Source organism: Triturus cristatus, chromosome 4_2 (assembly GCF_964204655.1).
Source record: "Triturus cristatus chromosome 4_2, aTriCri1.1, whole genome shotgun sequence".
NCBI lineage: Eukaryota > Metazoa > Chordata > Amphibia > Caudata > Salamandridae > Triturus > Triturus cristatus.
In genome coordinates, this window is record NC_140586.1 from 419,857,794 (window position 1) to 419,879,863 (window position 22,070).

At 48.0% G+C, this 22,070-nt stretch overlaps 1 protein-coding gene across 2 annotated transcripts in view; it reads left to right on the forward strand.

Annotated features, from left to right (window-relative positions):
- CDC14A (cell division cycle 14A) overlaps positions 1–22,070 on the forward strand; it is a 515,591-nt gene that overhangs the window by 46,512 nt on the left and 447,009 nt on the right. For both annotated transcript variants that reach the window (XM_085601899.1, XM_085601900.1), the window contains exon 3: positions 21,960–22,035. In XM_085601899.1, the coding sequence (XP_085458025.1) occupies positions 21,960–22,035 (76 nt within the window). The remainder of the gene's footprint in view (positions 1–21,959; positions 22,036–22,070) is intronic.

Here is a 22,070-nt window from a genome sequence, read left to right on the forward strand (position 1 = left end):
CCCGGTTTTCTGGGCGCTGCTGAGATCTTTTTCCCCATGATGGGTGTTGATGTAGGTAGCCGATAATGGTCTTACAGCCAAATACCCCCGGGCCAGCGATGTTAGGGGGGGGACCCTGCCCTGCCTCTTCCTGGCGATGACGGGCAAGGACGGGCCCGCCCTTGGCCCGGGCTTCGCCCGGCCGCTGCCCGCGCGCGTCCCGCGCTGCGTGGAGCCTGCTGGGCTTATGACGAGCCCGGGCGCTGCCTGATGTCGTCAGCGGCAGGCGCCCGGAGCTAAGGATGCTGGGGCTTGTGGTCTCCTGGCCGTTCACCTCACGGCAGTGCTGGACTACTCCCGGTCCCTCGTGGCAGGCGGGCAAGGAGACTCTCCCCACAAAAGCCGTTCCCCTCACGGCGAGCCTTCGTTAGGTAGGTTCCTCGTGTTTTGAATAGCGCGTCCCGCGCTGCGTGGAGCCTGCTGGCCTTATGACGAGCCCGGGCGCTGCCTGATGTCGTCAGCGGCAGGCGCCCGGAGCTAAGGATGCTGGGGCTTGTGGTCTCCTGGCTGTTCACCTCACGGCAGTGCTGGACTACTCCCGGTCCCTCGTGGCAGGCGGGCAAGGAGACTCTCCCCACAAAAGCCGTTCCCCTCACGGCGAGCCTTCGTTAGGTAGGTGCAAGTTGGTTCCTCGTATTTTGAATAGCTCAGAGTCTTGGAAGAGGAGCGCTATAGGGAGGAGACTTTGAAGGGATCCAAGAGGCTAGTGGTCTTGATACAACTCCGGAGTGGGAGCATTCTTCTACTAGATCCTCTCCGCCGCAGGAGCTGGCTCCTTTTCATTTAGTGATAAAGAAGGCCGCAGAGTTGCTGGACTTGCAGTTGCCTTCTGCTGAGTATAAACCAAACCTTCTGACTGGGGTATTACATTCGCCAGCTTCGACCAGTGAACCCTTGTTGCCTTTTAATGAGGCTATTTTGGAGCCAGTTTTGGATATCTGGCGTAAGCCACTTTCTTCGCCGGCAGTCTCCAGACAGGTGGCAAGGAGATATAGGGTGGCTCCTGGGGATCCAAGTTTTCTGTCTTCTCACCCTTCTCCAGAAAGCCTGGTGGTGCAGGCTTCATGCTCGAAGCATGCTTCAGGAGCCTTCCCTCCGACTCCTGCGGACAGGGAGTCCAAAAAGGCTGATCAGGCAGCTAAGAAGGCCTTTTCTTCAGGGAGCATGGCGCTTAAATCCACTAATGCCACCTGCTTGCTAGGGCGCTACGTTCATGCTCTGATGGACTCCATGAAATCATTAGCCCCTAAGTTGCCAGAAGGGGATAAGGCTTCTTTTATGGAGGTGGTCACTGACACTCAGGCTGCTGCAAGGCAATTCAGTCGGGACTTGACACTGCTGATTCTGTGGCAAGGATAATGGGTTGGTCGATAGCCACTAGGAGGTAAGCGTGGCTTCGTTCTTCTGGCATTTCTACGGATGTTCAGGCCACCTTGGTAGATTTGCCTTTTGACGGACAAACTTTTTGGCGAAAAGGCGGATTCCGCCTTGCAGAGATTTAAAGAGAGCAGGGTGACGGCGAAGTCTTTGGGTCTGCAGGCTCCTGCTAAAGGATTAGGGCTTGGGAAATTCAGAGGCTTTGGCAGATCTTCATTCTGCTCCTTCCGGCAGCCTCAGCAGCAGCAGCAGCAGAATCCCCTCTATAGATCGTATAGAGGAAGACAAAGAGGACGAAGAGGTGCTGGTCGCAACCCATCTTCATCTTCTGCCTCCTCTGCTCCCAATGAAGCTTCAGGGAAGCAGCCCTAGATTCCCCATCCTAGATCATGTGAGACCTGTGACGGGTCAGGTGTCCCACTTTCTGCGAGGTTGGAAATCTGTTACAACCGACCTTTGGGTTTTGAACCTCGTGGAGACTGGGTACGCCCTTCCCTTTCGGGAGTTTCCTCCCCCTTACCCTCCTTGCCAGGGTTATTGCTCAGAAGACCATCTGCTTCTTTTGCAGAAGGAGGTTCTAGCTTTGCTTCAAAAGGGTGCGATAGAGGTGGTTTCAGAGCAGGAAAGGGGTCAGGGATGCTACTCCCGGTATTTCCTGATTCCCAAGAAGGACGGCAGATTGCGTCCGATCCTGGACCTCAGAGTCTTGAATTTTTACCTGAATCGGGAGAAATTCAAGATGCTGACCCTTGCTCAGGTTCTTCAGGCGTTGCAGCAAGGAGACTGGATGGTGTCGATCGACTTGCAGGACGCATACTTCCATGTCCCAATCCTGAAGTCGCACAGAAAGTATCTCAGTTTTACGGTTGGGTCGCAACATTACCAGTTTGTGGTCCTCCCGTTTGGTCTTACTTCCACACCTCGAATCTTCACGAAGGTGATGGCAGTGGTGGCTTCTCATCCCAGGAGGTCGGAGATTCTGGTTTTTACCTACCTGGACGACTGGCTTCTGAAGGCAGAGTCCCCAGAGATGGTGCAACATCATCTGCAGGTAACATCTCAGCTGTTATTCGACTTGGGTTTTTCGATCAATGTGCCCAAATCTCACCAGGTGCCCTCAACGCAACCTGTTCATAGGGGCGGTACAGGACACTACTGTGTGTCGAGCATTTCCTCCTCCTCCAAGAATTCTCGACATTCAGGAGATGATCCCTTTATTCCACAATGGAGCGGTTGTTCCAGTTCTGAAGGTCCTTCGTCTGCTCGGTTTGTTCGCTTCCTGCATTCTGTTGGTCAACCATGCACACTGGCACATGAGGGTGCTCCAGTGGTGCCTCCGCAGGCAGTGGTATCAGCACAACGGAGATGTCAGGGAGTCGATCAGGATCTCCGGAGAAGCTGCAGCGGATCTATCTTGGTGGAGCGTGGAGGGCAATCTGTCTCAAGGGTAGCCCTTCCATCTTCCTCCATCGGTGGCCACAGTGATAACGGATGTCTCCTCCCTAGGGTGGGGTGCTCATCTGGGGATCTGGAGATCAAGGGACTTTGGTCTCCAGAGGAAAGGTTGCTTCACATCAACCTTCTGGAATTGCGGGCGATTCGTTTGGCACTTAAGGCCTTCCTCCCTTCCTCCCTTCCCTTCGCGGTCCGTCCGTTCAAGTCCTGACGGACAACACTACCGCGATGTGGTATGTCAACCAGCAGGGAGGAGTGGGGTCGCATTGTCTCTGCAGAGGGGCTCTGCGTCTCTGGTCCTCGGCTCAGGACCATCAGATTTGTCTGATGGCAAATCATCTGGCCGGGGTGCTGAACGTGCGTGCGGACAGTCTCAGTCGGCAGTTCTCCGCCGACCACGAGTCATTCTGCAGTCTCCGATGCAGGGAGCGTTGGGGGACGCGTTCCAGTTGAGTTGGGGCTCACAACTCCTTTACGTGTTTCCTCCCATACCCTTGATTCCTCTGGTTCTGAGGAAGATTCGCCAAGACCGGGCCCAAGTTATATTGGTCGCCCCGGATTGGCCAAGAAGGGTGTGGTATACAGATCTTCTCCACCTCTCCTCGTGCCCTCCGCTCCGTCTCCCTCTGAGGTCAGACCTCCTCTTGCAGTCGGAGGGGCAGGTTCTACACCCCCACCTCCAGAGCTTACACCTTCATGCCTGGAGATTGAACTGGGCAACCCGAGTTCTTTCTCTCTCCCGCCTGATGTGGTGGATGTTATTTTATCGGCCAGGCGACACTCCACCAAGTCCGTTTACTCGTATAGGTGGTCTAAGTTTGTTAATTGGTGTGGAGAGAGATCCATTGACCCTTTAAAAGCCCATCTTTCTGATGTGCTTCAATTTGCTCTTTTCCTGGCTCAGCAGGGCTGTGCTGTGGCCACGGTCAAGGGCATCTATTTGCCTTATCGGCTTTTCTATGTCTTCCTGATCAACCGTCCTTATTTAAATCTCCTATTGTACTAAGCTTTATCAAAGGACTTGCAAACAGGTTTCCACCTACTCCTTTTGTAATGCCACAGTAGGACCTTAATCTTGTCTTAACTTTTCTGATGGGGACTCGGTTTGAGCCTCTTCATAGTTGTCCTTTGAGGCTGTTGTCCTTTAAGACGGTCTTTCTTGTAGCCATAACCTCAGCAAGGAGGGTGAGTGAGCTTCAAGCTCTTAGCTCTAAACCCCCGTTTTTAACATTACATGCTGAAAGGACGGTTCTCAGGACCAGGGCTGCATTCTTGCCTAAAGTTGTTACTCCGTTTCATTTGGGGCAGTCTGTTACTCTCCCTGTTTTTTATCCACCTCCTCATCCCTCCAAAGAGGAGGAAAGACTTCATCGCCTGGACCCAAAGAGAGCTGTGAGCTTTTACTTGGACAGAATGAAAGACTTTTGTCTGGACGATCAGCTCTTCGTGGGTTATGTTGGTCATTCTAAAGGAAGAGCTGTGCACAAGCGCACTTTATCGAGATGGATCATCCTTGCCATCAAGATCTGCTATGCCCTGGCTGGTAAGGTTCCTCCTGAGGGTATTGGGGCTCATTCAACTAGAGCTAAATAGTCTACATCTGCTTTGGCCAGGGGTGTTCCTGTGGCAGACATTTGTAAAGCCGCGACTTGGGCCTCCCTCCATACTTTCGCTAAGCATTATTGCTTAGACTCTGAGATGAGGAGGGAGGGCCGCTTCGCGTGCTCTGTCTTGCAAGACTTTTTGGTATAGGAAGGTGGACAACCTCCTCTGGGAGTGTGACTGCTGTGGGAATCTATTCACAAGGTGAGGAATCCACTGGCAGATGTATCCATCAGAAGAACAAGTTACTTGCCTTCGGTAACGCTTTTTCTGGTGGATACAGTATCTGCCTGTGGATTCGTCACTGGCCCACCCGCCTCCCCGTTGTCCACCTTTGTATACCTTAAAAGATGTCTTGTTTAAGATGTTGTTATGCTTTGTAGCTTCTTTCTGGTACATTGGTAAGAAATGCTGGTTTTCTTTAGCTTTCCTTTTGTTTATGTACTATGTATATTTGATTGTATATTGTATACTATGTATACTTTGAATCTGTCGTTGGTCCACCTGTGCGCCTCGGAGGCACGGAAAAAATGGGTGGAACTGACATCATCACGCCGACGTGGCTCCCTTATGGCTCCGGTGACGTCATACGGAGTCGCGAGCAGAGCCGATGCATTATGACGTCGGCGTAGAGAGCTGGGGTAAAAAGTTCCGTGGAATGCTGGCGCAGGGGATATTCACAAGGTGAGGAATCCACAGGCAGATACTGTATCCACCAGAAAAAGCGTTACCGAAGGTAAGTAACTTGTTCGTATATGGTAGCCAGCTAGGGCAGCTGAACAGAGCCTACAAGTCACTACCCAAGACCAGGGCTGAAGGGAGAAAACCTCTGACCCTCGTAAACTGACATTTGACTGATACAGGCTGTCACAAAATCACTGACGGCAGGATGGGTTGATTGATGCTCACGACCCTCTCCTTCCTGGAGTGCAGTCTTGTGAACTTAGGTGAATCTTAGGGCAGTTTTGTGCTGCAAGGTACTTGTGGTGCTGAAGTAGCTCACGTCTTCAAAATTACCTCCCCCACATGCATCAGTGAGCTTCATCTTGTTTTTTGTCTCCCTGGTCAGTATCCTGCTCCTCTTCTTGTAACAGGCAGTACAGCATCCCCCTTCAAAGATAGTTTGTGACAATAGGGCACCATATTTGGAAGATTTGTAGAATATTGTTGAATTCTCAGGCAGTGTGCATCTTCCAAGACTGTCTAACAAGCTTATAGAATTGAGAATATCAACTGGTCCAGCTATGTGTATGTTATTTGACTTAAAACAACTTTAAAATCTTAGGGTGGCTGGGCAACATCCGGCACAGTATAACAAGTCCGGTGTTATGGCAGACAAACTGGCTTTTATAGAACATGTGTATATCTCCTCCCCTAACTCCTGCTTCCCAGCAGAGTTTTGGATGGCGAGCCAGCGGCTGGATGAATGCAGGCTGTTGTGCTGTTTAAGTGGGAGACAAACCTACTTTTGTGCAAGCAATCACCATGACCTCGAAGAGATGCTCTGGACCCTCTGCATGTGGTAACTTAAGCACAGAGCATTCAGTAACCCACTGCTAGAATACAATGAAATGTGGTACAGGTACAGTAACCGTGGCCCTGTGACTATGATTAGTTCCAGGGACACTAGTCATGTCTTTTAACAATCTGTAGCATCAGGAGCCACTGGCCACCCTCAAATATTGTTAAGGGAACACTTTAAATGACCATCAAGGTCAGCAGAGACTTGGTCACCACTGGTGGATGTCACAGAACGTATGGATCGCCTCCATTGTGCCTGCAGATTGAGGTAACTGGTGGAAAATGCACAGTAGTAACAAAGTTGAACGCAGGTGGGGTTCCCTGCCAAGCAAGAATTTGTGTTGGTGCATGTGGTACTTTCCCTCCTCTTGCTACCAGTGAACCACCTATGAACGTTAATTGTAGAGTTCTGAGATGTTAACAAATTTGTATAGAAAGTAATGCACATCTGTGATCTGGATCAAAGTGAACATACACTTGTTTGCAATGAGCAAAACCAGGCTGGATGAGAATGAGCCTTTCCTGTGAATTTCATAATCCAGGACCTCCGAGGGGGTGGTTGTCCGGGCTGCCATCTGAGGTTTCTTTGTACATGCAACAGAATTGCTTAGCATCCCCATTGCAGAATGGGTTCTTGGGCCTATCCCTGAATAGAGATGCTGATTTCAACAGGGAGCATATATGTTGCAGACTTTCAACTCAACTTGAGCATCCAGGGCTCTAAAGATTTGTGAAGTAGGTGCACAAATAAAACTATATTGTAGTATTAATGACCAATCAAAAGGAAACAAAATGGAGAAATAACATTGTTCACTTTTTCCCTCTTCTCAAACCAAAGCCTTCATCCACCATGTGTTTGCTTGTATAATATGCTACCAGATACTGGGTCACATACATTTAATTGAGTCTGGGTGGTTCCTATTGGAGATAGATTTTAGAGAGGGATGGTTTTTCCTGGACCTTGTGTTCGTCCTGAACTCCACTCATGCAGACAAATATGGTTGTACTTGAGGTAAAGAAAGCTCACTCTGTAGTGAAGTTTTCCTATGTGACGTCTGTGGTATTGTGCAGCGCCACTCTTGCCGATTGCAATCCTAAAGCACTGTGCTTGCGCAGGTGCAGCGTAAATGGATTTCTAGAAAATGACTGAAGGCTGCTTCGACCCATACTGCGGCATGCTACCAGTGTTCCACCGGAAAGCAGGTTTAGGCTTTCACTGTAGAGTTCATTAATACCTCTCGGGCCATGACTTCCGTTGCTGCTGTAAGGGGATCCAACTGCAGTGCATCTTGTCCTTTGCTACTTTCTACACAGGTGCAGCCGGTAGTCTTCAGTAGTCTTTTTGTGACGTTGGATAGCCAGTTCAGACGTTACCTTAATCCGTTGTGCCTGCTTCAACATGAGTTTTCTACTTCCGTTCTTTTATTCTAATTGATACTTAAAATCCAGAGTGCTGCTGCAGCAGTACAGCTAGTCACTGAACGCTGTGATCTCTCAACTGAATGGCTGCAGTTCTATTGCGGCTTCCATAGTTGTCCTCTTACTGGTCCACACTTGAGTCCTGCCTGTGACTTTCTAGGATGCTGTTAATCGTTGGTCTGAAGCAAGGAGACCAGCCTTCTATTTATGCTTCTCGTCTCATGACCAGATCCGATCCTCGGAAGAAGAGTTTGCCTCCCTGTGTCTCACTTACACTTAAGGTAAATCCCTAAGCTTTAAAGCTATGGTAATTCGGATCCAAGGTACGCACACATTTACATTGTTGAAATCGTTTGAGTGAACTTGGTGGGGCCATTGTTTAATTATTGTGATAGAGGAACGTACAGGTCCGGTGCCATGACAAGGCAATGCGAGACAGTCACCTAGAATGTCACCAGAAATGGGACACCAGATGACCCAAACAAATACATTGAGGGCCTAATGCCATGTGGGAGGGAGGATGCCAAAAACTGCACCTCCAGAATGCAAAGAATCCTTGCACTTGCCCTATAAATAATTTGCTATTTTGCCTCTGTGTACTGTGCCAGGGCTCAGCAATGTATGTCCCCATGAACTGACTTGGTAATACCATGTAGCAATCAGTTGAGACCATACAATCTTTGATGTGGGAGATATTTATCTGTCACATGTTAAATAGGCACAGGGTTGGGTTACTTGTAGGCGATTCAGAACTAATGAGCTGTGTAAAGATTGAAGCAGACTAGCCTTCTTGAGTTTTGTGTTGTATTGCAAGATTTATATAGTGCTTTGCCACCCTATGTGGGTCACTGAAGCGCTTGCCTACATGGGTGACATGCTACACCATATAGAGTATGTGGTTGGAAAGGTGTTGTCTTTGTTTTGATCCTGTGTGGACAGTGTATCCATGTCGCACTTAGGACCACTGAGGTATCGTTATCATGGAATGGGGTGAAGCACTTAGCAGTTTGATCGATGATGGGCAGAAAAAATGATACAGGAATAGTCTTCTCAAGGGCTCTATCCAGAAACAGTTTTGCATGTCCTCCAGCCTGTGTATTGTTTAGCATTTTAAGATCTGTTTCCAAGAACATTGGCGCACCAGCCCAGTTCTTCTTTAAGGCATGCTGCTGTGAGACTGGGTGGCCCAAGCGTAGCTTTGATGTGTGACTCATTGAATTAAGTTGCCACTTTATGTGGACTCTGGATTCCTAGGTAACTCCAGTAATACAAATACCTCAAAGCTAACAACAAACCCAAATAGAAGTCTGAAAAGCGTTAATACTCATTGGCTGTCCCTTCTCATAATAGACATAAGGTGAGACTGACGTCCCCATTACCCCCCCCTTGAGTAAATCTGGTCAATGGGAATGGTGAAGCTAGGCAAGAAACTGCATGCAACATGGTCTCCTTCCTTCTTGGAGGGCCAGGTGTTTCATTCTTGCTAGTGGTGTGGGTGTTCTACCAGCTTGTGAAATGTGTGGTGCACGCTTTTGGTCCTCTGGCTGAGCGGAGGGTCCTCTGCATGACGTGCAGTGTACCGTGCATTTCTAATGGTGTGACGTGCTCTTGCCATCTCCCTTCTCCCACCAAAGCCTTGACATAACATAGCTATACTACAAATGATTGACTGCTTGCGGCTCAGACCTACTTGCAATCTGTTTTATAATTTCCATATTTGTCTTGTAGACTTTGTTGTTGTAGAGGGTCTCATGCGTACTGTGTCCTAACACTGAAGATGTCGTATGACAGATTATCGCAGACATAACCAATTATGTAGGTTTGCATGACTGATACTACGTGGTAGTCTCCAAATGTTACATATATGAAGTACCCCACATGCACAAACTAACTTGCAGGGATTGAGAGCAGAAAACCTATCTTGTGTATTTGCTTAGTGAAAGCACAAAGGTACACGCAAACACATCGCTGGCAAAACAGTATCAGTGCCTTAGTTGCCTCGCATACCAAATTTTAGGATTGTTTGGAAACTGGCTTAAGGGTGCTATTAAATGGTATGTAAATAAACGTGCACATGGGCAGTGTATGCTGTTTTCTTTGAGGTATTCTGTTTGGTCCTGGTGCGGCAGAGGTGACTGTGCAGTAATGTCTGGGCCACCTGTTCATTCTTTACCAGCAACTTTTGCTGTAATCAAACTAAGGAAAAGACTTTATTTAGCTTTAGAAAGTTGTGTATCTGTACAAAGCCGCAGACGTGATGGTGAGCAAAAAAACCTACTCCGGTACCAGAGGAGACAAATATAATTTTTTTCAATAAGCAACTTCAGTCGATTGTGAGGAAGACTAGTATTTACTCCTCCATGGGGAGACAACATGGACTTGACAGTGGTTTTGTAAAAAACATGTTAAAACTCCATAATGTCATTTGATCTCCCCAAACAAGAGGACAACATCAGAGTGACTGAGACCTATCATGATATCCCACTCACTGTACTGCAAGGGAAGAATGACATTCTGATGGAGGTGAGGGAGTGAGCAGGAAAGAAAAGTGGAAGATATCATGGTGCTCAAATCGCAGGTGCTGTATAGGAATGTCTGTTGTGGCCGGGTTCCACCTAACTAAACTTGGAGGCCTTGTTCTTGATAGAACTCTCAAGCAGGCTAGGTAGAGGACCCTGGCTTGAGCTCTTGATGGCATACATTCTGCAAGTAACTTCTCTTATCAATTATGGAGGTCTAACTTCTAGGAAAAATAGAATATGTTTACCATTTCGCATCACCTTGCCCTTCCGAGTAGCCTTTTCATTACGATATCAAGTTGTTTAGCCTCCTATAAAGTGAGTATCATGTGCACTGGGACATAACTGCATCCCATACCTCTTGGTGGCAGGCATGGTGCTCTTTTCAAGACTGCTGTGAAAGCACAGTCACTTGGAGGCCCTTATTTGTTCAAAAACCTCAGTTGTCATATGAAGGTGGACCCCATTTATCATCCGATCTCAGTCATCTTCTGATCCCTATTCTCCAGGCATCTTCTAGACACCACACTTAAAATAGATTCAGTGGTGTTCTGGTGAAAATTAGTGAAGCCATCATTGTTTCCTGCAGTTCACTAACACAGATGTGGATGCCTCCACCCCTGCCACTCTAGTCACCGAGGCTTCCAATTTGACCTTGACCTCCGGTACTTTGGTCTTTATATTGTCCATCTTATAGAGATACTCCTGTGATTCTATGAGAACCTTCTCATTGACTGTGACACTGGCTCCCTTATCTCTGTTTAGTTCTGCACTAATTTCTGGTGGGCCAAACCAACAGCAACAATGAATGAATGGCCTGTTTATATAGTGCAGCATTAACCTCCGCAAGAGGTGTCCAGGTGACTTAAATGCTTATCCTTTAAAGGAAAAGAAAAAAATGACAGCCTGACCAAAACGTTTTACAGAGTTAAGTTAAAAAGGTGAGTCTTCAATTGATTATGAAAGCTCAGAAAATGATGTTGTACCCTCAATGATAAAGGCATGCTGTTCCAACCTTGACAGTAATTACAGAAAGATCTTCTCCTCAGTTTTTTGTATCTTTGAACACAAAGTAGATGCTGAGATGCAGATCTCAAAATCTGTGATGTTGTGCGGCAAAGTGCGGCCATGTAGTTGTCGCTTCTTGTATCATGGAGCGTTTTTAAAAGGCTCCTAGTCATCGTTGGCAGCCAGTGAAGGTTGCGGAGATGATTTGAGATTGACAATCTACGATTTAGTCCAAGGGCTGCTTTGCCGCCACATTCTGAAGTAGCTAGACTTGGTCAATTAAATAGATTGTGAAGCCAACCAGTAAGGAGTTACAGTAGTCCAGCTGAGACCGTAATAAAGCTTGGACTATCGTACCTCTCAAAGAAGTTGGGACATTAAGAAGAATCTTTCGACTAACACAACAAACTCATACATGTGGCGGTAAGTGTAAGTATAGCAAGTTGGCTCTTGATATGATATACCAAAAAGAAGTATATTGTTTAAAGTGTCCAGATATTCCCTTACTAGTGAACATGAGCGTGCTGTAGCAATCCCCAGGTGCTCTTCTAAGGGGACAGTATGGTCAAGCAGCCTTAGGCTTAACAGAGGAGTGTTGATGTCCACGCCACTTTGGGCCTCCGAAGCATTGGGCAATCTAAGACGCACCAAGGGGTTCCGCAACTGGGACCTGATCGGCATCTCCCAGATCAAAGATATCTGGGGGCCTGCCGGGATCCGCACGTTCGCCCAAATGCGAGAAGCATACGAGCTGGCGGATACCGAATATTTTAGGTACTTGCAGATACGTCACTCCCTGCAGGCCAATATCCCACCGGAGGCCAAACTGCCACAGGCCTCCCCCCTTGAAGATAGGCTGCTGGATGGACATCTCGCGGAGCACGCCATATCCCTCACCTACAAAAAACTTATCAATAACCCCCCAGATATGCTTCTTCCCCTCAAAGAAAAGTGGGTCGCTGAAGGGCTGGAGATAGATGACGAGGAGTGGCTTTATGCCTTGGCTTCCCCGCGTGAAGTCGCGATATCGGCCCGATTGCGGCTTATTCAACTGAAGATTCACATGATGGGGAGGGCAGACACAGCGCTCTGTAGGAGGGTTTGTGGGGACACGGGAACGTTTTTCCACGTAGTGTGGGGCTGCCCGAAGATTCAGAGGTATTGGAGAAGAGTGGTGCGGTGTATGGAGGAGGTGTGGTAAGTGGAGATTCGCCCGGAGGCTAAAAGGTGCCTCCTCAATATATGGGAACCAACTGACCTGCCGCCAAAAGGGAGGCTCTGGGTCACACTCAGGCAAATGGTTGCGAAGAGGAACATAGCCAGGCTCTGGGGAAGCGCTGTTCCACCAAAACTATCAGATTGGAACAACGATATGGATTGGTGCATGCTGCAGGAAAGAACTGTGTATGTGGCGAGAGGGTGCCCTCGTAAATGGGTTGAGGTATGGGCCAAGTGGAACGATTTTAGGGGGGGCATTTGTGAGCCTCCTGCCATCGCGCAGGAAGAACCCGGAGATGTCTAGTATCCTGCTGCTGCGGCTTGGGGTGCTGGGGAGGGGGGCGGAGGCTGCAGCCCCGAGCCATGGACACGTAAGACGAGCGTAGTGTTGACCGGTAGTTAAGGGGGGGGGGGGGGAGTTTGATTGTTTGGCACCTTAATGCCTATTGGGGCACTATGCCCATACTTTTGTGGATGTTCTGAGGGACACTAGACCTGCAACATTCTGGTTACACCTTGGTACTCCTGCATCCTTCAACGCCGCTGTACCTCCGGGTTGACGGCACAGGGCTGTGTGATCCGAGACATATGCAAGTATATTCTCCGCGGCCGGCCCATAAGGGTTGTAGGCTCTCTGCTGTGTACCGTGAATCTCTGAATAAAGGTCTTTCAAAAAAAAAAAAAACAGAGGAGTGTTAGAAATCTGCAAATACCCACAATAGTCAATATATGATGCCCATGACTCAATAAGGAGATCCACACCAATTAATAAAAATAACAAATCTTTATATATGTTAAGGCACCAGAATCGATACAATCTGGTAAGTATGTTTTTCAAGAGAAATACTTTTGTGTTTAAAAAATCAACGGAGCGTTTTTCAGAAGCTGCAATGTTATCCTATGGGAGGAACAACAAATACAGCATACAGGTAGAGTACAGTGACTTACAACACCAATCTCCTGTACTTAAGATAAGTATGGGTCAAGGTCTGAGGCAGCACCAGCAGGACACCTCCATCAGCACTAGGACGGCCGAGTGCAATGGTGCAATATAGCGGCGGTGCCCAATGTTAGTCCATGGGGATTTGTCGTGAAAAGCGGCTGCAGATTTTGACTGGGAGGCCAGTCTGGTTGAACCAAGCAAAGGGATCAAATGTTTGCGATGCCAGGGGACTTGGGGACAATGGTGGTTCTCTTTGCCTCAAACCAGGACGGCCGGGTGTAGAGGGTCTTTGATGTTTCTGGTTTCTTCATCTGGGAGCACTCGCTGTTGAGGGGGGCCTGCAAACAGAGGCTGCAGGGGTGCGTCTGAGTTCACTAGAGGTGAACCCAAAGTGTACTATATCTCTTGAAGTCTTTGGGACCATGATAACACAGTTTGCCCACTTCTACCCGGGCTGGAGGGCTCTGTGCAGTGGAGACTGGCGCCGTCTGGTTTTGGCAATTCTGGAGTCCTCACCGTTCTTCTTTGGGTGCCCGCTGCTCCATGGGAGTTCTTGAGTCTTTATTGAAGGCAGGCAGTCCTCCCAGTCTTTGGAGGCACAACAGCTTGCGGGAAGAGACTTTTTTTGCGCAATTCGACTCGGAATAGCAGAAAGGCTGGCAGGGGTGGTGCCAAGTAATTTGCTCTTTTCAATCTTTGCTTTCGCAGCTCTTTAGTGTCCTCCTTCATAGGTCATCAGGATCTGATGTTCTGGTGCAACCTGCCCGTGGGGTCACTATGCCCCCTTTATGACCCCTCAATATGACCACTTTCTGAGGGAAGTGGGCATAACCCGGTTGTTAGACCTGGTACCATTGGCGTGAGTCTCCCTTCCACTTTTTTCTGATTGCCTCATCTGTTTTTGATATGTGTTGCTGGTTTAGATGCTTTGGGCACTGTGCCACTGCTATTCAGTGCCACAGTGCAAGTGCTCCCTATGTTAAATTGATGTATTGATTAGTGACTCCATGATTGGGTTATTTGATTTACTTGTCAGACCCTAGTACAGTATACCATGTGTGCCCAGGGCTTGTAAATCAAATGCTGCTGGTGGGCTTGCAGCACTGTTAGTGCCACCCACAGAAGCAGCTTGTAAAGCGTGTCTCAGGCCTGCCATTGCAGAGCCTATGTGCAGTCTGGTACTGCCATGTCGACTTGGCAAGTGCACCCACTTGCCAGTCCCTAAACCTTCCCTGATCTTCATATGACACCCCTATGGTAGGCCCAAGGACAGGGTGCATTGTAAGTATAAGGTACGACATGCCCTGGTGTGTGTGGCATGTCCTAATAGTGAAATAAAGCCATTTTCGTTTTTCACTATTGCAAGGCCACCTATTCTCCATAGGCAAGAATGGGCAGTTTGATTATTGCATCTTATAATCCTAACTGACACGGGGAACATGGTAGAAATTCGAATTTAATATGCCTGAACTCAGAATGATAAAATACATCTTTTAGCGAAGTTGGTTTTAACATTCTGTGTTTGAAAATACCACTTTTAGAAAGTAGGTATTTTCTTGCTTAACTGCCCAAGCCTGCCTCTGCTAGGTTGTGTATTGTGTGTCTGGTTCTGTGAGTGACAGGGGCTGGGGATTCCAGGGCAGAGGGTTAGTCGGCACATGGCTGAATAGGAAGATATGCATGTAGATGGGTGGGAGGAGTTGCACCTGGGACCTCAATAGGGCTGTGCCTTACCTCCACAATGCTGGCTCAACCTCCTGGTGTCTGATGTCTCTGCCCTGCACTCTGAAAGGAAAGGAGGAGTCAGGTAAACAAAGTGCTCCAAGACTGACCAGAACTGGTTTGGACTAGGCAAAGGCCTCTCTGCCTTCAGAGAACAAAGAGAAAAGTAGTATAAATATGGGGACCCAAACCCCAAGACTTTAGATCACTTCTGGAACAACAAGAAGAAACCTCTGCCAAGGAGAAGAACCAAATGAAGCTGTAGGAGTTGGACTGCCCCCCTGCCAGTGTGCTGTGTTGTTGGGTTGGCCTGCAGTGGTGTCTTCATTACCAAGGAGAGGAGAAGGAACTTTTACAGAACTTTCATCATCTTGCATAACATTTCTCTAAGGGCTTGAACTTGTGCTTGCCTCCTGCTGAAGTCTCGGGGACAACAGACTTCACCACCAGCTCCCCTCTGAATTTCCTTGCTGGGAATTCTATCTGCAGAAGCCTGCGTGTCGCTGGGAGCTGGAAGCGCGACGCACCGAGAAGAAGCGTGTCGCTGCCACAGCTGTAGTCATCGCATCGCCGGAGAAGCGTGCTGCCGCTGCATCTTCCAGAAGCGTGCCTTTGTCGCAGCTGTCTGCTGTCGCATCACCTGAGGCGCGTCGCAACTGTGAGGGTCGCCGTCGCATCATCGGAGAAGCGTGTCGCAGGGCCTGTCGCGGCTCCAAAGTACGAGAGTTGCCACAAGGCTGCAGGGCGTGTCGCATTGTCTCAACGTCGTCACATCAAGGGCGCCATGTTATCGCATTGCACCGGATTGTCGCATCGCATCGAGGCGCCATCTTGCCGCATTGCAACCGGGCTGCAGCACGAGAATCTACGCATCACCTCCTCTCCGGTAAGGATCAAGACTCATCCCCTACTCTGCGCAAGCATTGAGGCGCGACGCATCGTCTCCCCCGAAGCAAGGAACTGATGCATCTCCAACGCTGCGAGCCCTTTTGTTTATTTTGCGTTACACATCCAGGTACTTTTGTGAGAACTGTCGCATTTACCAACAACTTGAACTATGCTAATTCTACCATCTTTAAGTCAATTTTGATTACAGTATTGTGGATTTTTGTCGTTTGTGGTCTTGTGTGAAGTCTATATAAAGAGTACTTATTTTTATAAAAACCTGTGTGGTGTCCCATCTGTCGTGTTTTCACTGTATTACTGTATGTGTTCACAAATTCTTAACACACTGCCTCTGAGATAAGCCTGTCTGCTCGTGCCAAGCTACCAAGGGGGTGAGCAGGGGTTATCCAGAAGTGTAAACTCCTTTCCCTGACTTGGAAGCAAGGGTCCCTATTTGGTCAAAGGTACCTACCTCTCCTAACTAGAGACCCCAGTTCTAACAACGGTCCTACGTTTACCAACACCAAGATGGGTAACGCTGAAAAGCCGCCTCCACTTCAGGTAGCCCACCTTAGGGGTGGTACTAGCCTTAGGGTGGACGCGCCTATCTAACCTGCTAATATTCCCGCCTGCCTAGGTGTCACAGGGCTCTGGACAAAGGGGGTCTGCTTCCTCTCCTGTGAGAAGCCAGATTCACATACCAAAGTTGGTGAGCTCTTTGAAGCTCTTACCTTGAAATGCTAATCTGCCGGTCATCCTGTGGGAGGCGGTGTTAACACCCTCTACCCGAGCAGGCTTAAGGCACTCACCCTTGGGGGTCAGAAACTTGTCTTTGGTGGCAGGATGGTGAAAACCTGTCAGTCAGCACACCAGTAACTAACTGGTAGGTTTCCGTGAGGCACCTCTAAGGTGCCCTCTGTGTGCTTGTATTGTTAAATCCAACACTGACATCCTTGTGGGTTTATCCATATGAGATGTTTGATATTTTCAGTGAAGCCATCATATAACTGGTGAACTTGTTTTCACCAATATCCATGGACTCAAAATGGCTTCCCTGTTCACTTGTACTGGCAGCAATAGAGCTGACCAGCACAGGGGCATATCTGCCCATGCAAATAGGTCCTCACATGTAGTATAGTGCTCCTTGCTTTAGAGCTTTTAGGCCTGCTGTTGCTATGACTTATCTATACAACAAACAAATGATGGACAGAATGCTGACAATGCATACATTCTCCCCCAGTCAAGAGATCTGGGTTAAATCCATCGTTCTTTTGCCCACTAGTTTAGACATGGCCATATGCAAATCAGTCTTGACCCTGTGCCTCATGGGAACAGTCCAGCCCGAACTGCCAAGCCATGTCTTCCCTGGACCGGAATCAAGCATCCTAGGACCGGTTTCTGGCTATCAGCCGTCATCAGCCAGGATAGCTTGACTCCAGTGGCGTAGTGAGCACGGGTCCCACGTCTGGGAATACCCATCCCACTTAGGGCGAAAAGCGTTACAACAAACAAATGATGGACGGAATGCTGACAATGCATACATTCTCCCCCAGTCAAGACATCTGGGTTAAATCCATCGTTCTTTTGCCCACTACACCCCCAGTTTAGACATGGCCATATGAAAATCAGTCTTGACCCTGTGCCTCATGGGAACAGTCCAGCCCGAACTGCCAAGCCATGTCTTCCCTGGACCGATGGATTTAGGCCCAGATCTCTGTACTGGGGTGAATGTATGACATTGTTCTGCATTCTGTCCATCAATTGTTGTTTTTGCATTTGTCACCCCGAGTGGGAAGGGTATGCTCAGACGTGAGTCCCTTGCTCTCCATGCCACTGGAATCAAGCTATCCTGGCTGACGAGGGCTGAAAGCCCGAAACCGGTCCTAGGATGCTTGTTTCCAGTCCAGGGAGGACCTGGCTTGGCAGTTCGGGCTGGACTGTTCCCATGGGGCACAGGGTCAAGACTGATTTGCATATGGCTGGGTTCAAACTGGAATGGCATGGTGAGCAAAAAAACGATGGATTTAGGCCCAGATCTCTGTACTGGGGTGAATGTATGGCATTGTTCTGCATTCTGTCCATCAATTGTTGTTTTTGCATTTGTCACCCCGAGTGGGAAGGGTATGCTCAGACGTGAGTCCCTTGCTCTCCATGCCACTGGAATCAAGCTATCCTGGCTGACGAGGGCTGAAAGCCCGAAACCGGTCCTAGGATGCTTGTTTCCAGTCCAGGGAGGACCTGGCTTGGCAGTTCGGGCTGGACTGTTCCCATGGGGCACAGGGTCAAGACTGATTTGCATATGGCTGGGTTCAAACTGGAATGGCATGGTGAGCAAAAAACGATGGATTTAGGCCCAGATCTCTGTACTGGGGTGAATGTATGACATTGTTCTGCATTCTGTCCATCAATTGTTGTTTTTGCATTTATCTATACGGCATGCAAGAATGTCTTCCATGTCGTTTTTATGTCTCGCGACCTGCGTTGCACTGCATAGCAGTGCTCGCTCAGGCAAGAGTCCTTTTGTCCAGGGTTCGGAAATGAACCCTGGAATCGCACACGCTCGTGCGTGTGTTTCCTTTTGTGCTACGCGATTGGCCATAGCATGCGTCTTTTTTATAAAAGACTGCACGCAATTGGCCAGAGGCGGGCGCATTGCTCAGCCCATGGCCTATTGGTGTCTATTATTTGAAGGAGGTGGGGGTGTGGGGGAGGCGAGAAGGTCAGAGTTCGAAAGTGCAGCCCGGTGCATACCTGCTGCCAACTTTCAGAACAATCTCAGTGTGAAGTGGACGGCGCCTCGTGCCGAGGAGTACCTAGGAGGCACTTTTGAGCCCCACTCTGCCCCAACCCCCCTAAAAAACAGCTTGCGGAGGCTGGTGCCGATGTCCTGGGGTGTTTTCACACCCCTTTATGGACGTCGGCAGCTCAAAGCCTCGGAAAACGAGCTGGAAAACCACGATTACAAGTGGTTTTCAACTCGTTTTCCCTGCCACCCCGTGAAATCGGCTCCTCACCGGGAGACCGTGTGATGGGAGCCGAAGTCATGTCACACGATGTGATCATGTGAGTTGGCAGGTATGTCGGTGTATTCTGCCCTTTTGACACGGAGAGATACTAAATGCGAGCAAACAAGGTTACAAGAGGAAAGATAAACAGGAAAACCCAAAACAAGCCAATTATGTCTCCAGCGGAGGGAAACGCGATAAATATTCTTTTCTGACAAGAATGTCCCCCGTCAAGGCAGCGCCTGTGTGGATGGACCGACTCCTTTTGAGGGATGAAGTGGACTGTTCGGAGGTTGGTCAATTGGTTTGTGAAAGTGTTGCATAACTTGTTGGACCCTCTTCACTTGAAACAGTTTTCTTTATTTATGTACTCCACGGTATTTATTCGCAGAGTCAAAAAGGAGTCCGATGGAAAGCCTGTTGTTTTTCCCTAGTTTGGGGATTTTCGTGACTTGTTTGTTGCCATATTTTTAGAAGCACTGCATCTTTGTAGGTAGTCGTGGCAGAATGTGCTTTCTTGTGAATTTGTGGTGTTGTGGCAGGTGTATAATTTATTGGTGGTTTATGCGGTTTCGGTGAGGTCTGTGCTTTATTGTAGAGCTATGCAGTGCTTAATTTGTAAACTAGTAAGTGCCAGGGCTCTGACCAGGAGGCTACTGTAGCTTGCACCACCCATCGCCCCTGTCATCACTGCTAAAACAACTCCGAACCTTTTCTATCGCATGTAAATGCGACAGTTCAGATTATTCCAAGCCCCCAAAGCTAAAGGAATGGCTGACCTCTCCAAACCAAGCCTGAAAAAATGGGCAAACAAGCATTTGCAATGCAACAGGTCTCGCATTTACGTAAGTTTAAGCTATTGGCATTGTAAAAACCAAAACATAAAGAAGGCATTGTCATTTACAATGCCAATAGCTCAAACCTGCGTAAATGCGAGACCTATTGCATTGCAAATGCTTGTTTACTTTTGTTTGCACCAAGAAACACAGCCTGCAGGGGCAGTCTGTGTGTATTGAAGGGGTCTTTTAGGGTGGCACAATTCGTGTTACAGCCCTTAAGGACCTGCTTTAGCCTCCTTGCCCTAGGTACCAGGGGTACCGCCTACTAGGAAGTGCTAAAGGTATTGCCATTTGGGGTGCAATTTCACAGTTTTTGGGAAACATTTGGCACTGGGAACCTGGTTAGCAGGAACCCATTGCTCTTCCTGTCAAAATCACATCAAATGCCAGGCTAAGAGTGGGAGTGATCATGTTAAAGGGGGCACTTTACTTCAGTAAGTATTTGTGATTTAAAGGTCAGATCGTAAAGGAATGATTCCTAAATTTCTGGCCTGTTGTGCTGGCATTGGCGGTCTGCACAGTTTTGCGGACCACCATGTCTTGAGACCACAGGGATGGTTTAGCAATGACGACCACCTTGGTTTTAGCCCCCTTTAGGGCAAGGAAGTTACTTCTCATCCAACCAGTAACTTCTTCCAGACAACCAGAAAACTGCTGAGTTTGAGTTTAAATAATGTTTCTACATATGCAAAAATTTCTTGACCAAAATAATTAATTTGTCTCTCCAGAGGAGTCCCATGTAGATTCAACAGTATTGGACTCAAAACTGATCCCTGTAGCACCCCTACCTGGATGGATTTAGCAGGAGATGCACCTAGGTGGATTGTTTACATATTTCCCAATGCATTGGTTTGCATATTTTCTAAGACTGTCCCTGTAACCCTCCGTATCTGCCAGCCTCTAACAATATGGTGCAGGAGATACTGGCGAACGCGGCCGATGGGTCAAGCAATACCAGGGCCTCTGTTCCATCCTCATCCAAAATGGATCGTATGTCATCTGTGGCTTTTGCAGGCACTGGTTCTGTACTGAGACCCTTTCTGAAACCAGACTGAACTGTAGGTAGAAATTCATTTTTCTCCCAAAATTCACTCCGTGTTTATTTGATACTTCCGTGATCTTCTCAGAGTGAAAGTGGGGAGATGGTTTGATAGTTGGAAATCGTTAAAGGGTCCAGAGAGGATTATTTCAAAAGCTGAGTGACTGGTGCTTCTTTCCACAAAAGTGGAACCATTCCTGACTGAAGGAAGGAATTAAAATTCACAAGACTAGGGGTTCTCACTCCAGCCTTCAGCACAGATGTGTCCTTGTTCGGTCTTCCTTTATTGGGTTTACCTTTATTAAGCAATTAAGCAGCACCAGTATAGCGAGCCAACAGAGAAAATATGTAGCACACATCCACTCCTCAAAGTTCAGCATGGCAAAGGGACTCTGTCAACCCAAGGCCTCTCACACTGGCATTGGGCAAGCCAGTTTATGTGCCCTTAGATATAGTAGACCCTTAACTCGTGAACACAACTGATCCTATGACTAAAATTGACACCAGAGGGAACATTTGCTGAGCCAACCTGTTTCAGCGCACTCCTTTTCACTGAGAGCAACTCCACTGCAACTGTGCATGAACAGCTGCATTTAGCTGCAGGACCTCTTTCTGCTCTTCCCTAGAAGGGGCAGCTGCCATCCTGGATTCACCTGCACCAAGGTAGTTGCAACACTTGTGTTTTATCCGGTCTGTTATCGCTGTTCGGCTCCTGCAAGCTGCGAGGAAAGCAGCACCGGCTCCGGTGCTAAAGGGGTGTCACTATTGCCAGTGCTTGAAATAGAAAAATAGAAGTGTAGGTATCCTGTACCAGAGTACCTGTTTGTTTCTTAGAAGTGCTGGCATTCTTCAATTAAATTTATTAAGTCACCTTGAAGTGCGGGTACTTTCTTCTCAAAATAAAAAATTGCTGGTACTCAGTACCAGACAGCCCCGGCCCATTTAAAGAACTGACTATTGCCACGAGACTCCCCTTAAAGTAGCAGAAACAGTGCTTCACTTGACTGTCACATAGAGCTTGGGAAGCAGCAACTCCTGCAAAGCGTGTGCGACCACACTCCCTTTGTAGGGACTTTGAGAGTTCTTATCCTAGGTTGTGGAATAAACTATAATGACGTTCCAAACATTGACCGTGTTTTGCTTTCTCTAGCCTCGTTTAGTATGTATTTGATGATATATATATATTTTTTTTAATATTTATCAAGCAGAGGCTGGTGTGCTGCTAAAAGCATGTATAATAGAATTTATGCCAGAGAAAAATGTAGCAATGTATCCCAGTATTGGGATGTTTCATTTGTAAATGCGCAAATATCGTTATATTAGACTGTACTGTTCTCAATATTTTGACTAACTGATGCATCTTTCCAGTTTTTATGCAGATTTTGGCCCTCTAAACTTGGCATTATTGTATCGATACTGCTGTAGATTGAACAAGAAGTTTAAGGTGAGTTGGCGCCGTTCCCATCTGTTTGCATGTGC